The 16,014-nt window shown below is 39.0% G+C and overlaps 2 protein-coding genes across 2 annotated transcripts; one reads left to right on the top strand and one right to left on the bottom strand.

Annotated features, from left to right (window-relative positions):
* Positions 1-146: 146 nt before the first annotated feature.
* Positions 147-9,808, top strand: NIP7 (nucleolar pre-rRNA processing protein NIP7). Its single transcript, XM_074200480.1, has 5 exons — positions 147-258; positions 595-681; positions 873-1,011; positions 3,201-3,341; positions 3,864-9,808. Exons 1-5 carry the CDS (start codon positions 203-205, stop codon positions 3,981-3,983), a joined length of 543 nt encoding a protein of 180 aa, XP_074056581.1. The 5' UTR covers positions 147-202; the 3' UTR covers positions 3,984-9,808.
* On the bottom strand, positions 4,646-15,995 carry TMED6 (transmembrane p24 trafficking protein 6). The gene is made up of 4 exons (XM_074200468.1): positions 13,717-15,995; positions 8,682-8,808; positions 6,940-7,094; positions 4,646-6,269 (listed from the first exon to the last, which is right to left on the bottom strand). The coding sequence occupies exons 1-4, from the start codon at positions 13,927-13,929 to the stop codon at positions 6,036-6,038; spliced, it is 729 nt and encodes a 242-aa protein (XP_074056569.1). The 5' UTR covers positions 13,930-15,995; the 3' UTR covers positions 4,646-6,035.
* Positions 15,996-16,014: the final 19 nt, after the last annotated feature.

Raw genomic sequence — 16,014 nt, 5'->3', positions numbered from 1 at the left:
TGCTTCCTCCTTCAGCTCGGTGCCCGTCTAGGGCGAAGTCCTCCCAGCCTCTATGGTTCCTGGGGGAAGGCGGCCGGGGAACCCCGGTTAAGGCGGGACGAGTTAGGGCCGCGGCCAATGAAAACGTGGACGGGGAGGAGGAGGCACTTCCGTTTCCGGCTGGCCGGGCGCGTGCGGCTTGGCTTCCACCTGGGCCAGCGAGATGCGGCCCCTGACCGAGGAGGAGACCCGCACCCTGTTCCAGAAGCTCTCCAAATAGTGAGCCCTGGATGTTGGGGGTGGGGTGGGGGGTGGGCTGGGCATCGTGGTGTCCCGAGGGCGGGGCTGTCTCTCCCGGCTTTGTAGCCAGGCACAGCAAACGCTTAATTAGTGTACGTGCTTGGAACACAGTAGGCACTTCATAAATGCTGATTGATGGACGGATTGCCTATAAAATGAAACAGGTGCCCCAGGACTGCAGTGCTGGGGAGGGGTCAGGAAGGTTCCAACACTTAATCATGCCAGGCCTCGGTTTCCTCATCTGTAAAACTAGGGGAGCTTGACTCAGTGGCCCCGAGGTCCTCTGGATTGAGCTTCTCTTTGTATTTATTGCAGTATTGGAGAGAACATTCAGCTGCTTGTGGACCGACCAGATGGCACCTACTGTTTCCGACTCCATAAAGATAGAGTCTACTATGTCAGGTGAGTAGTTCTGGAAGAAAAATTGGGTTGGGGTAGGGGATGGGGGGGTGTCTGGGAGACTGAGAGCACCCGTTTGCATACTTTGCCCACCAGTGAGAAGGTTCTTTTTTTTCTTTTAATTATTATTATTTTTTCCAGCGAGAAGATTCTTTTTTAAAATATTATTATTATTATTATTATTTTTTTCCCAGTGAAAAGATTCTTAAACTGGCAGTGAATATCGCCCGGGAGAAGTTGGTATCTCTGGGGACCTGCTTTGGGAAATTCACCAAGACCCAGAAGTTCAGACTGCACATCACTGCCCTGGATTACCTGGCCCCTTATGCAAAGGTAAGCTCAGCCTGTTTCAGGCTTGAGATTATACTTGAGGTCTCAAGCATCCAGCTGTGAGTGCATGAGCGGCCCTGGCCATCCTAGTGTACTGGGAAATGCTTTGGCTTTGGCTTTCCTTAAGCTGTAAAGCCAGGGTCTTGGAGGAGATGATCTCTGATGGACGCCTTAAATCCTGAACGAGGAGGGAAGATCGCTTTTGGTGTGAACCTGATTGTCGATCGCTGCTTGATAATTGTTAGGAGTTTTTAATTAATCACTAAAATTAATAACTATGAATCATAATTGACTTACAAATACTATAGGCTTTAAGCAGCATAGTTATGAACTTAAATCTTAAGACTGAGGGAGATAAGGGAAATGGTTAGAGGATGATTCAGACTCATCAGGAGATAGTTTTCCTAGCACAGGGTCTTTCTGATATGGGGCCTGGTATATCTGTCATGGGACTTTGCAGAGAATGTTGACTAATACTATGCCCTTTTTCTTTGTTATAGACCAATCACAGTCTTAATTTAGTTTGCAGCATTTGACCTTATAGAATCCCCAAACTTTATAAAAAGCTGATCTGACTGTAGTTGACACAGTAGGTACCATCTGGTCGGTCCACAGGCAACTGAATGTTCTCTCCAATACCACAATAAATACAAGGGAAACTCATTCCATAGGACCTTAGGACCACTGAGTCAAACTCCCCTAGTTTTACAGATGAGGAAACTGAGGCCTGGAATGATTACGTGACACTCTTGTACCAACAGTTGTCCCTTTGGTCCCTGAGAGGGCACTAACATCTGTTGGTGATTGATAGATTTGCTAATAAATAGATTATACTCAGACCTTTGTTCTTCAGAGTTTCTTCATGGCAGATTTTCAGGATTTTTTGTTGTCCTTTTTTTAAAAATCATTTTATAATTTATTCAAAACCTGTTCTGATTTGAAGGGTTACAAAAATTTATACGTTATTATTGCTGGAAATTTTGAAAACAGTAGTAATGGTAATGAATCAAAATCATTTGCAGTTCTTTTATTTTTTAACATGGTAATGGGGTTAATTAACTTGCCCAAGGTTACACACTTAGGTAATTATTAGATGTCTGAGACCGGATTTGAACCCAGGTACTCCTGACTCCAGGGCCGGTGCTCTATCCACTACACCTCCTAGCTGCCCCCTCCCTTCATCTACTAATATGTAGTAAGCTAATAATACATTAGGTTTTTTTTTAATAGTTGATCATTCCTCCAAAATTTGGTAGGTCACATTGCAATGTTTATGGAATATGGATAGTAATGCCTCATTTAACCTACATCATGAGAAAACACACTAATTTTTTATAAGTGAAATTATAACCCTGAATTGATTCACATTCTGGGCCATTTTCAGTCATCCTGATTCATATTTGACCACTGGACCCAGGTGACTCCAGAGAAGAAAGTGAGCTGGTGACCTAGTACATCACTCCCTTTACTCAAATCTAGTTCACGTGCTTGTCATGACTTGCTTCCTGATTTCATAGTCTTCTTCAAGAACAAATGGTGGGGCGGCTAGGTGGTGTAGGGGATAAAGTACCGGCCTTGGAGTCAGGAGTACCTGGGTTCAAATCCGGTCTCAGACACTTAATAATTACCTAGCTGTGTGGCCTTGGGCAAGCCACTTAACCCCATTTGCCTTGCAAAAAAAAAAAACCTAAAAAAAAGAACACATGGCAAGGAGGGTGACTAGGTGGTTCAGTTGATAGAGCACCGGCCCTGGAGTCAGGAGTACCTGAGTTCAATCCAGCCTCGGACACTTAATAATTACCTAGCTGTGTGGCCTTGGCCTTGCCAAAAAAAAACTCCAAATAAAAAATAAACAGCAAGCATCATCAAAACTGAAATCACAAGAAGAATTTGACTTCTTGGAATTCAAATGGGTTGAGCATTGTTTAGTAGACATATCTTTTTACAAGGGTTTCAGATGTTCTAATAACTTTTGACCTCATAACTAAGGAAAGTATTTTCTCATTACTAATCCTGGTGAAACAGGAGAAAATTAAGCTTGTAGGGACTTTCACTTCTCCATGTGCCCCTCTTTCTTTTTAAAATTCCATCAAAACAAAAATAAGTCCCTAGCTAGCAGTTGGTACAACTATTGGGATGTAAACATAAATACTGGTTGTCTATCATATTTAGATGAATTTTCTTTCTCATAGTATAAAGTATGGGTGAAGCCTGGAGCAGAGCAATCATTCTTGTATGGGAACCACGTGTTAAAGTCTGGCCTGGGTCGAATCACAGAAAATACCAATCAATATCAGGGACTGGTGGTGTACTCCATGGCAGATGTCCCTTTGGTGAGTAGAAGTAGTTAAGTGCATTAGTTCTTTTTAAAGGGAAATAAAATTATTTCCTTTATACATGCAAGAATAATTTAGGGGTATTGTCTTACGGTACTGGTTAAGTTTTCATGTAAGACAAAAATAATGCCAACATTTGGGATTTGGCTTCTACCCAAGTACTACAGTATTGCTTTCTTGTGACATAGAAGTGACACTGAGTTCTCAGAGACCATGTCAGAGAAACATAATTTATGGCAGGTTTTTCCTGACTTTGAAAGGCTTCCGATATGGCCCCACCAGCAAACTTTCTGAGGACCTGTCTTGATTTAAGTTCAGAGAACTCATTAACAACCTTAACAACCAGTTGGAGCAAGATTGGGAACTTTGGGGTCAATGCCATTTATAAAACCACTAAATGTAAAGGGTTGTATCTCACAGGGTATATCCACATGAATAAACACTAGGACATGAAATGTGGGAGATGATTGGTTATGGTCAGTACCTCGTGAATCATTGTCCTTTCTGTTGGATCTCCAGGGTTTCGGTGTGGCAGCCAAGTCCACCCAGGACTGCAGGAAGGTGGACCCCATGGCAATTGTTGTGTTTCACCAAGCGGACATTGGGGAATATGTGCGCCATGAAGACACTCTGATTTAATTCATTTTATGAACTTAAGATACGTTTATTTTTCTTGTTGGAGTGGCTGAACTACAAACACACACTTTTACTGACCTCACACCATGACCTGTGAATACATTTCTCTTCTGTGGCAGAGGTCCTAGGCCATCCTGCATCAAACACTGGACTTGAAGTCAGAAGGGGTTTGAATCCAGGGCTTTGCCTAGAACCCACCTCATAGTGGGCGCTTAATAAACCTTGAATGATTGATCTCATCTCAGACCCTTAGTAACAAGGTGATCCTGTGCAAATGACTTCACTGGATCCACCTGCCTCATCCTCATAGAGTTGTTGTGAGGATCAAATTAGAGAGAAAGGACTTGAAGCAAAAGTGAGGTTAAATAGGAGCTATCATTACAAGCAGCTGCAGGGTGAATGCTTTGTTTAGTAACAAAGTGGAGCCTTTTTTATTTAATACTGATTAAATTTTTTTATGCAGATGAAGTCTCTTCTTACTCCTTGATATAAATCCTGATATTTTTTAGATCTAAGGACAAGTATAACTCTTATAGCTCTTATCTTAGCGAGTGATGATTAAATACTTTCCTGTCTTTTTTTTTAAAAAAGACTTTATTTCCTTTTCAAGAAGAGGGCACAACCTCCATAACATGACTTTCTAGGAAGAGTGCTTTTCGGTGTAACCTTATATGAATTTAATGGCATTAGACAAAATAGGTACTACATGTTTCCCTAAGGTTTATTACATACAATGCACACAGATTGCCCCCGCAGTGAAGTAAGGACACCAGACACCACACTGAGGAGGGTGATCATGCAGAATTCACATTTATTTTTCAGTCTCTGTTTTCCATGATATCTTTTCTGCTGTTGCTCCTAGTGTCCAACTAATGGTTGTTTATATGGAAAGGGTAAACTACTAATAAGATTAGGAGTTTCTTGAAAATAAGTGTAAATCTCATGCAGCTAGGTGGCGCTGTGGATAGAGTACTGGCTTTGGAGTTAGGAGGACCTGTGTTCAAATGTGGCTTCAGACACTGAATAATTATCTAGCTGTGTGGCCTTGGGCAAGTCGCTTAACCCCATTGCCTTGCAAAAAAAACCCCAAAAAAGCAAGAACAAAAAAAAGAAACTAAGTGTAATTGCATTATTAAATTCATGTGTTGCTGACAAACACCATTGGGTATTAAAAATAGGATGAGATGCTTGTCTCTCCATCTAGTAAACTTCTTTGAAGCTAAGGGCCAAGTAGATATTGCACCTGTTGAGAAATCCTACTTCTGTTTTTGGTTTGTTTTAATCTTTAGAATGCCCAGGACAATAATAGTTGGGCTAAATAAAGGTCTTGTGACTTTTACTGTATAACCAAGACTTTTTTCCAGTGACATTTTAGAAAAATTCTTTGCCAATTCTTAACTAAGCTGAACAAAAGGTCTTTGCCAAGAGCTCTGATATTAGTAATTCCTATCCGCTTATCTGTCCCCTTCATCCTTTGGATTTGATGATTTTTTTATTTGAGCACTTAATTTGTATAAAGCTATAGAAGGGCTGGCTCACATTTTAGCTAGATTATTGCTTTGCAAATCTTAGCTTTAATTCAGAAGATGTCATTTATAGAAGTATAAAATGTTTTCTGACTGATAAGATCTTTATTTATTTTCACTTAATATTGGCTGTGATCCATCTCCTGCCAGCTTTTGTTCTCAAACATCATTAACTCTCCTGTTTAAGATTTTTCTATCTCCTATCAGCCTCCTCCCCCCAACTCCAAAGACCTTTAGGCCCTAGATAAAAATCCTTTAGTTATTTGTTCAGTAGAACTTATGGAAATAGTTATTAGCTCTGTTTAGAACAAACTTTTTAAGGACATATGGAGTCACCTAAAGTCAAATAATAATTCTGAATGTATTTATTTTTACTACTGCTGATGGTCCTTTTGAGCAATGACAATGTTTTATTTTTAATTTAGTGTAGATGCATGGTTGATTTCTGTAACTTCCATAAAACTGATTTGATGAGCCCTGGGGGAAAAAAAAGCAGAGGGGGGGGAGGCAAGACCTATAGTTCTAGTGTTTAGCACCTTGGCTTTTTTGTTTCTGTGACTTGGGGAGCAATGAAGAGCCTCTTCAGGAAATACAATTGCAGGATCCCAGAAAGGACTATAACTACACTCTGGGCTGTTGACCACCAATTCACATAGTTATAGTTTGATTGGAGAATGAAAAAGTCAGAGCCTTTCCTCATGCGGGCAAAATTGTAGTATCTCCACATGTGAAAGATATTTATCTGGACTTTTCGTGTACTCTCCTATGGAGAAAGAAAATGAAAAAGTAAAGGAGAGTTCTTATAGGTGTACCTCAGTATTCACCATTGTGAAGCAAACATCCTCTATTGTTATTTTTTTAGGCTTTTGGGGGCGATTTGTTCAGGGAATGTTTAGGCTGATTATATAACAAGTTAAACCAATATCAAAAGCCTAAATCTTCTGTTAAGTACTTCAAAAATACATATTTACACTGCCTTCTGGAGACTGTTCACATGAATAATTTTAAATCTGGCGAAGGCCCAGTTCATGAGAATTCACCCTTGATTTGATCGATGAAGAAACCAAAACCTAGGGAGATCATTTGATTTGCCCACCAAGGGTACAATCTAAGTCTGCTGACTTGCTTGTTACTTTTACTGTGATGCATCTGCTTTGTAGAAACCAATGAATTTGGAAATAAATAACACTCTTTTTATACTGATTAAAGCAAAGACTTCTCTCCCAAATAGCTGTCTCTTTCGCATTTACTGTTAAGGTTGAGGGAGAATTCAAAATTGAGTAGCTATCCTATTCTAGACCTTGTCCACAAGGCTTCTTTAACCATCATTTTCTGTCATCCTTTCTCTAGGTTTCATTTCCAATCTCTTTTTCCTTTATGGAAAAAATGAGTTCATGAGCAGTTTCCCTCTCAATACATAGAGCATCCATTACCTCAATGGCATCCAGGGTATCATTCAGTTTTTGTCTCTCCTCATTTTTCTGATTATTCTCCATGTCAGCCCCCTCATAAAAGATTCCAAAATTGAGATACACTTGAACAGAACCAAAATGGTTGTGTTGATTGCTCAGACAAAGCTGGTAAAAACCTGTAGAAGTTCCCAAATGAATATTGAATTTTCAGTATCCCAAACACTACTCAAGGAAGGTTTTCATATCTTTACCTCCCCCAGTTCCCTGACTCTTAATTTGCTATACTTAATACAAAGCTCTTTTAAGTTACCTAAAGAAAAAAAAAATCGAATTCACTTGCTGATGTAATTCCATATACTAAACCTCCCTAAAGTGAAATAGTATTTCTACTGGTTACAGTAACTGCCTCTGACCAAGAGTTTCCTTCTACCTCTCCTTTTTCAGTAATACATAATTACCATTTATTTAATTAAACTCCCTTCTCTCTGAAATTAACTCCAATTTATCCTGTTTATTTTGTAGGTATACACACAAGTCTCTTCCATTTAGATTATGAGTTACTGGAGGATGTTTCTTTGTATCCTGAGGATTAGCACAAAGTGAATGCTTTAGTCCTAGTTTGTCTCTTGAATAGATTGACCTATTTTTTTGAGCCATGCATTTTGCCGAGTTAAGAAGATCTTTTGTTTCTTACCTTAATTTCAGAGATGGACTTTCTCCATCTTCATACATTTGCATAACTAGTCTTCTATACCTACTTTCCTATGGGAAAAACCCTCACATCAGCTTTTTAGAACTATATTCCTTCAAGACTCCTTTTTGAGTGCTACCTACAGAAGCATGAATTTGAACTTGGATCTTCCTGACTCAGGCCTATCTAGTGGTTATGGTATCCACCTAGTGGCTAGCCTGCAGGGCCTGAGTCAGGAAGACTCAAATCATTCCTTAAACACATACTAATTATTGGACCCTGGTTAAATCACTTCACCCTTACCCTGTTTGCTTCAGTATCCTCTTCTGACAAATGAGCTGGAGAAGGAAACAGCAAATCAAGCCAGTACTTTTGCCAAGAAAACCCAATGGGGTCATGCAGAGTTATCAATGACTGAAATCACAAGTTTACCTGAAATTGCCTTGTATATTTTGTATTTATTCATGACAGTAAATCTCTCCATAGAATGTAAGCTCCTTGAGGATGGGGAATGAGATGTCTCATTCTTTGCTTTAGTTTCTACTACACTTAGATATGACCAATGGACAGCTCCCTTTTCACAATGGTATCTATGAAATTTTAAGGGATAAGGAAAAAAAACCTTAGTTCATGGGAGACAGCTGCTCACAGGTTTATGGACATGAGGAGTCCATATTTCCTTCCAAGTATCTAATGCTTTCAATACTATTATCCCTAGTGCCTTGCAAAACTTAATGTTTAAATGAACTTGTGGGGCACTGGCTAGGTGGCACAGTGAATAGAGCATTGCCCTGGAGTCAGGAGTACCTGAGTTTCAAATCCAGCCTCAGACACTTAATAATTACCTAGCTGTGTGGCCTTGGGTAAGCCACTTAACCCCATTTGTCTTGTAAAAACCTAAAAACAAATAAATTAATTAATTAATTAACTTGCCATTTCCCTAGCATTCTAGGGGAAAAAAAGGAAGACAATCCAATATCTTCCTAGATAGTTTACAGAACTCTAGAAACCACAGACCAAGATGATAAATTGTAGAACTGAATAGGGAGCTACTACATTGCTGAACACATACCTGTCTCTTTAGTAGAAAAATTGATCTGGCCTCGGTTATCCTGGGATTTATCAATGAGAAAACCTTTTGGAGTATGTGCAGTGGCAGCAACATGACGACCGTGTGAAAGTCCCATTGTCCGCTGAACCTGCCAAGATATGTAGAACAGGAAGAGTAATATCTAGCTGTAAACTTAAAAACTTTGAATCTTCATTTTTGGCTTTCTATCACCAACACCTAGCACAGTCTTGGAGTAGAATGAGCACAAAATGAATGCTGAATTGATGTGATTTATAACACTCAGCAGTGAAAAGATGTGGAGATCCCAGAATGACCAAATGCATACCACTCCGAGGGGATCAGTAGTTTTTAACTTACAAACACTGTGCATTTGGGCCAATTTCATTAGGTATCTTCAAAATAGGGCCCATCTTATTGAATTAATTTCAGAGTGAAGAAAATGATTTGTAAGTAAAAAAAATGTGCCAGAGCCCCTTAAAGGGAGGGACCCAAGGTAGTGTGGGGAGACCTATTTATCCTTAAGGGTTGTGCAAGTGAACTAGGCAGCCCTGACAATGGAGGTGACTAACAATGTAGCAAGTGTGATTGATAGCAGGACTTCCTATTGATCCAAGCTCAGAGACCATCTGACCGCTGGGGTGAAACAATTCTGTGATTTTGTTGTGACTAAGGTCATCCAGAAGGTGAGTTCATCCAGAGTTAGAGACTTGTTCTGCTAAGCTCAGCTCACAACCAGCTTGCTGGGAAACAGGGTGCCTCCAAATAGATTTGACCTGGAGCCCATAGTTTGCCAACCCCTGCTCTGTTCATTAAACGTCTTTCTTTTTTCCTCTCTTCTCTTTGCTGATTAAGTTATTCTTTCTTGTAAACATATCTTTTGCATTAAACAAATATCAGATTCTAAGCTCTCCAGTCCTTTTATACTGGTGACTGCTAAATCATGTGTGATCCTGATTGTAATTCCTCAGTATTTAAATTATTTCTGGCTGCTTGCAGCATTTTTTTTCTTTGACCTGGAAACTGAATTTTGGATATAATGTTTCTGTGAGTTTTTATTTGGAATTTTTTTTCAGGAAGCAAGCAGTGGAATATTTCTATTTATACTTTCCTCTGTTCTAAGAGAACTGGGCAAAATTTACATGATTTTGTGACATAAAATATCCAGATTACTTTTCATTTTGATCACAGCATTCTTAAATTGTCTTCTTAATCTGTTTTCCAGATTGTAATAAAATATCTTATATTTTCTAGTTTTTTTCAGTCTTTTGACTTCATTTTAATGTTTCTTTTGTCTCAATGCTCTAAGACAATTCTAAAATACTAATGATGAAAAATGCCACCCATCTCCAGAAAAAGACCTGACAGCATTTGACTACAGATCCAAGCATTTTTAAATTTTCATTATTTTTCTTGGCCGGGGGGGGGGGGGGAGTTTGGTCTGTGTTTTCTTTCACAACATTACTAATATGGAAATGTTTTGCATGACTGCACATGCATAACTCTATCAAATTGCTTGTCCTCTGAAAAGTGGGAGGGAAGGGAGCAAGAATGAATTTGGAATTCAAAATTTAAAAAATTCTAATTTTAAAATTTTTTACATGTAATGGGTGGAAAATATTAAATTGAAAAAAAAAAGAATTTATTTTGAATCATGGAGTCATTTTTTTTTTTAGTCCATTGTAATTTCCAGAAAGTAATTTTCAGGTAAGGTTTTGCTTCCCTTGTGCCAAGCTATTTCCTTTACAATTCTTTTTTATAAAACTCTCATTTATTTTCCATTTCCCTCCTCTAGTGCTAATTTCATTTGTATAAAAAAATAAAAAAAACAAAACGCTTTTTTTTAAACTTAAAAAATACAAATTTTCATCTTTTTCCAGCAATTCTATTTGCACTTAAGCCCATATTGTGTTTTGGGAGCTTTTCTTGTAGATATTTGGAAATCGTTCTCCTCTGGGTTTGTATCTTGAGCATCTCTTGTCACTTTAAAGCTTTTTATGGTGACATTTTTCCCCCCCTTTTATTCTACCAACCAACTTCCTGCTTTGAAGTTTATGTTGGGTCAAGTTCTATGCACACTGGTGGTGGGAACATCTGGATATATATCCTGCTTCTGCTTTATTGGGACATTGAGTTATTACAGGACTTCAGGAACATCTCAGTCTGGGGAACTTTCAAGTTTTCTGTATTTCTAAAGAGGTGGCTCTAGACAATGATTGCTATCTTCCTGGTCTAACCTCTGCAGTCACATTCCCTAGGGAAGATGCAAATTACTTAGGTGACAGCATAGCCAGGTCTGACACAAGGTAGTAATTTAATAAATGTTGATTGACTTACTTTGATGCTACTATAAAATACTGTGCCATGACTTTATATTTACCCAATTAACTTGGTCTTAATTACATCTTCTATAAATTTCTTTTTAAAAATCACTTAATTTTCTTCTGACAAAACTCATTTTTTTTTCTCATTGGAATTTTCCTTGTGTCTTCTGAATGTCTTCTTTTCCTTCTCAGTTAACTTTTTCCTGTTATATACTTTAGTCCATGAGATGCTATTTATCTTTATTCTGACTCATTGAAATCTGCTTTCTTCAGATCTAGAGTGCACATCATCTCATGTCTAAATTTCCTTTTCACAACTAAGCAGTAATGGAGAGGAGCTTAAAGAGATCAACTTCTTTGGAGTTTGAGTAAAAGGACTGATGATTGTCTTTTAATTATAGGGTCAAGATTGTGAAGGGAAGAGGATCTTCAAAGTTGAATTCTTGTAGGTCAAGATTTTTTTTTTCCAAGGCAAGGGGGTTAAGCGGCTTGCCCAAGGCCACATGGCTAGGTAATTATTAAGTGTCTGAGGTCAGATTTGAACCCAGGTACTCCTGACTCCAGGGCTGGTGCTTTATCCACTACTCCACCTAGCCGCCCTATGATCTTGACCAGTTCTGAGGTGGAGGAATATATGAGAGTTTGAGGTGGGTGGGTGAGTGGACTGAGAAATTAGGTCAGGTGTTTAAGAGTTATTCTTTCAGAAGAATTCTTGGCAGTAATATATTTATACAGTATTTATCTATATACATTTGCGGAGGGCTTTCTTCACAACCCACCTCCCTCATGAAATAATTATGACCTAAGCAGTACCCTTTTTACCTCACCTAAAAAAGCCCCAGATATCAAAAATCCCTCAGTCACTGTCAGATAGTAGTAAATTGTTAGAAATATTAGCCTTAACCTCCTTTCTCACCATAGGTAAGGGAGATTGAATATCGACTAGCTACCAGTTCCCCATGAATCTTCCTTCCCATTAGTATGAATTGGCACCAATCTCCAGATCCAGGCTCCTTGCTCCCTTCCCCCATCGCCTGTTCCTACACATGAGAACCTTGCCACAAAAGAACCCTATGAAAACCAACTAGAGTTTTTTTTTTTTCGGGGGGGGGGGGGCGTTGTCCCATTTTATGGGACAACAGGACGTACCCAATTACATCTGGGGTTCCAGGGGACCTGACTTATTTTCACCATCCTTACTACATACTTCATATTGAATATTCCTTTACTAGAGCTGGTTTGCTTTACTGTTTCCTTATACTGGATCTTTGTACCTGGAACCTTTCTAATTCTCCATTAATGCAGGAAGACAGGAATTATTGGATCCATTTTACAAATGAGAAAACTTAAGTTAAATGACTTACCTCTCAATCACACAGTTTATAAATATCTGAGATGGAATTTTAATCCAGGTCATCTGATTCCATGCCCAGTGCTCCACTGACACTGAAATGTCTTAAGAGGATATGGAATTGAGTTAGCCTCTTATGACACGTCTTGATATAAAACAGGGCAGGAAATGGCCTAACTAAAATTGCAACTATGTATCAGGCTAGATGTATAATTTTTTGTTTTGTCCTTGCCGGAATGTTCTTGAATTACATTATCTAAGTTCAAATGTGAGACTCGCACTATTTGACTTTGCTGTTTGATAGCCCATGTCTATAGAAAGTACATCATGGACAACTTGTGCTCTAGGGAGGTACAAGGTGAGCTCCCATGCAGAGTAATGTATCTTTTGGGATTACACATATCTGTGATAAATGCGCTAAAGATTGAATATCTCAAGGTATGTGAGCATGAATTTAGATTTACATAGCCTGTTGTTTTGCAAACAGGAGTTGGGAAGCAACAGGTTTCAAAAATAAGGTAACTAAGGAAATGCAGCAGTAACTATACTGGAATAGAACTAGGAGTCTACAAATAAAGAGTTGTATTTTAAGATGTAAAAATCTCTTCTTAGCTCACCATCTGTACAAACAGGTAGCTGGGCCCTGGCTTGAAGATCCTTGGATTAGACAATTATAAATTTACTCAGACCCTTGTATATGTGGCCTTATAAGACTACTTCAAGTTGAAATTGTCCGGTGCTTTGGATGCTTTCTGACTCACACGTCCTAGGCATTTAACCTCTGAGAGTCAGTGTCCTCATAGGTTAAATGGGAATTCGGGCTAGAGCCAACTCACAGAGTAGAATTAAATGAGTTAACGTGTGTAAAAGTGTTTTTGAACCTTTAAACATTATAAGTCTCAGCTGTTACTGTTGTTCCTTCAGTAACTCAGCTTACTTGATCGGAGTCTTCCATCAAATTTTTCTTTCCAACCATTTGAATGCTAGCACCATCCTAAAATCAGCAAGTCTCAGATGATTTCATTACATGAAACTGGGGGATCTGTATGACACATTCCATGAAACAATTGAGTATGGTTGAATCTTTCCACTGGTGATATCTGAGTACATTTAAAAACATCCTAAGGTAAAGGAAAGAAGTAAACAGGGAAATCGGATTCCTTTCTATGAAGAAAGATTTATGCCTTCACCCTTAATGCCATATGTTCAGCCTCACTACTGGTGTGATGAATAATCTTTTTACTGAGGACACCAATCAGAATGAGGTGCCAGGCTAGTAAGTAGTAGTGGAATGAATGGAAAGTAGCCTCCCTCTAAAAGAATAACAAAAGCCTCTACTTTGCAAGGGAAGCTCCTTCTTTACCTCGTAACTGAAGTAAAAGTATCCACTTTGGTGGGCAAACTGCCAGAAGCATTCCGTCCCTCCTGGTGGGACCATGATGGCAAAATCATAGCGATCTGCTCCACGGAAAAGTGGTTGGCCACCAAGGCCACCTAAGGGCTCTGTCTTCTGTCCTCTGGCAAGCAGCACCAGCTTCACGAATGCTACCACAACCACAAAGAACCAAGGAGACATGCTGCTTCCTCCAGAATCCAAACGCTTTGCTTGGAGAACAGCAGGGACAATCAGTTTTGGCTAGAGTTGGGGTAATGATTAACTCCACTCTTGCCTTCTTTGCCAATTTTAGTTCCCCACATGTTGAGGAACCTTGGGTTATGCATATTGTCTCAAGTATGAGACACAGTAATGACTGGCTTAGTTCTTTTGAATTTTTGTTTTAAGAAAATTATTTTAAGTATTGTATACTGGAAAAAGGATACTGCCATCCATCTTTTGCAAACTAAGATTTTATTTCAACTTACTTGGGCAACTATGAGTAAATTTAGAGTTTAATGCCTAAGTAAATGAATAAATAAGTTTTTTTTGCGTATACTTTCTATTTAAAACAGCCTGTTTAAAGAGGAGTTCAAACCTCAGTTCTTATCCAAACCACTTCTTTGCTTTCCTGGGTCCAAACTTCAACTACTAAAGGAATTGGGACACCTAAAAGATGATTTGAGACCCCGTATAGATCTCTGAAATTGTTGTGATATGCTTCTACCCCACTGCTAGAGTAAATGAAAGTACTCTGTAGGGAATAACAATTGGGCTGGCTTTAAAGATAAGTTGCTTCATATCCATGATTGACTAGGGAAGCTGGCTTGGAGTCAGAAAGATTCATCTTCTTGTGTTCATATCTGGTTTCAGACTCTTACCAGCTGTATCCCTGGGCAAGTTACTTAACCCTGTTTGCCTCATTTCCTCATCTGTAAAATAAGGGTAGTAGCAATGTATGCATTACCTATATCTCAGGTTGGGCTAACTTAAAAAAAAAAAGACTGTTATTGGCTAAGGAGGCAATTATGTTAGATAACAAGTCTACTATTTAATTACCAAAGGTTTCCATGTGCTCATATCGGTTCATCCTCATATCTAAAACCAGAATTTACAGCCTCAATCTGCTCATTTCTGTTTCAGCCACTGAAACATGTCAGCTTTCTCCAGCCCTCATGGAAATGCCAGCATTTCACTTGTTCAAAACAAGGGTAAATCTAGACAATATGGATTTTTGAGCAATAAGTGGGTCTTCCCTTTCTTTGCCAAAAATGCACCCCCTTTCCTACCACTAATTTTTAGAATTTCTGCCTTCCTCTGAGACTCCACTCAGGTACCATGCCCCAAGCCTTTCCTGATTCTCCTGGTTAATGCTCTCCTGAAATGGCTTTTTTATTTACTTATTTGTACAACACATGTAATATCTCCCCAGTAGACTAGAAGGTCCCAGAGCACAAGGATTCTTTTTTAAAAAATTTGGCAAGTTCCTTGTCTTTAGCCCTTCATTATACAGCCCCCTCCTACCTTTCCAGATTTACATTACTCCTTGCTATGGACTGTGATCCAATGACACCCAGCCTCCTTGCTGGTCCATGCCCTTGTGAATTCTTCCTGGATGTCTCCCTTCTCATATCTATCACTTCAAGTTTTAGCCAAAGTACCATTTTTTGTATTGTCTCTTTCTTTTGATTGTGAGCTCCTTGAGAGCATGGACTGTTTCTTGACTTCCTTTGAATTTTTGCTACTTAGCATGGTGCCTATAACAATAGCAGATACTTAATAAAAATTTGCTGACATAGTGAATACTTAATAAAAATGTTTTTAAAGTGTTAAATGACAAGCACATTTTGGGCAAAATGGACACCTGCCTTGTCTATGCATTGAAGACACATCCCTATGGAAAATGGGAGAACGAGGGCTGCTTCCATCTAAAAATATTTGAGTTAGCAGATTCAAAAGCTAAGAGACTGGGCCAAATTGAGCTAGATAATTCTAAGAAATGAATCTACTCAGAATGAGAGGTTAGGGAATAGTCCCTTCCTTTAAACCTTCTGTTAAGGCCCTAGCATGAGGAAGGCTCTTGAGTCCACAAAAATGAAGTTAACTTAGATAGGATTCCTCCCTCCATAAACTTGGAGGGGAGAAAAGGTACGTTCTTCAGTCCAAAGGCATGAATAAATGAAGAAACTGCAGAGAGCATCATTTCATACAAGCCCTTTGTTTCTTTTCTTTTTCAGGTTTTTGCAAGGCAAAATGGGGTTAAGTAGCTTGCCCAAGGCCACACAG

This window comes from Macrotis lagotis, chromosome 1 (genome assembly GCF_037893015.1).
Source record: "Macrotis lagotis isolate mMagLag1 chromosome 1, bilby.v1.9.chrom.fasta, whole genome shotgun sequence".
Classification (NCBI taxonomy): Eukaryota; Metazoa; Chordata; class Mammalia; order Peramelemorphia; family Peramelidae; genus Macrotis; species Macrotis lagotis.
This window is presented reverse-complemented; position numbering and strand designations above follow the sequence as displayed.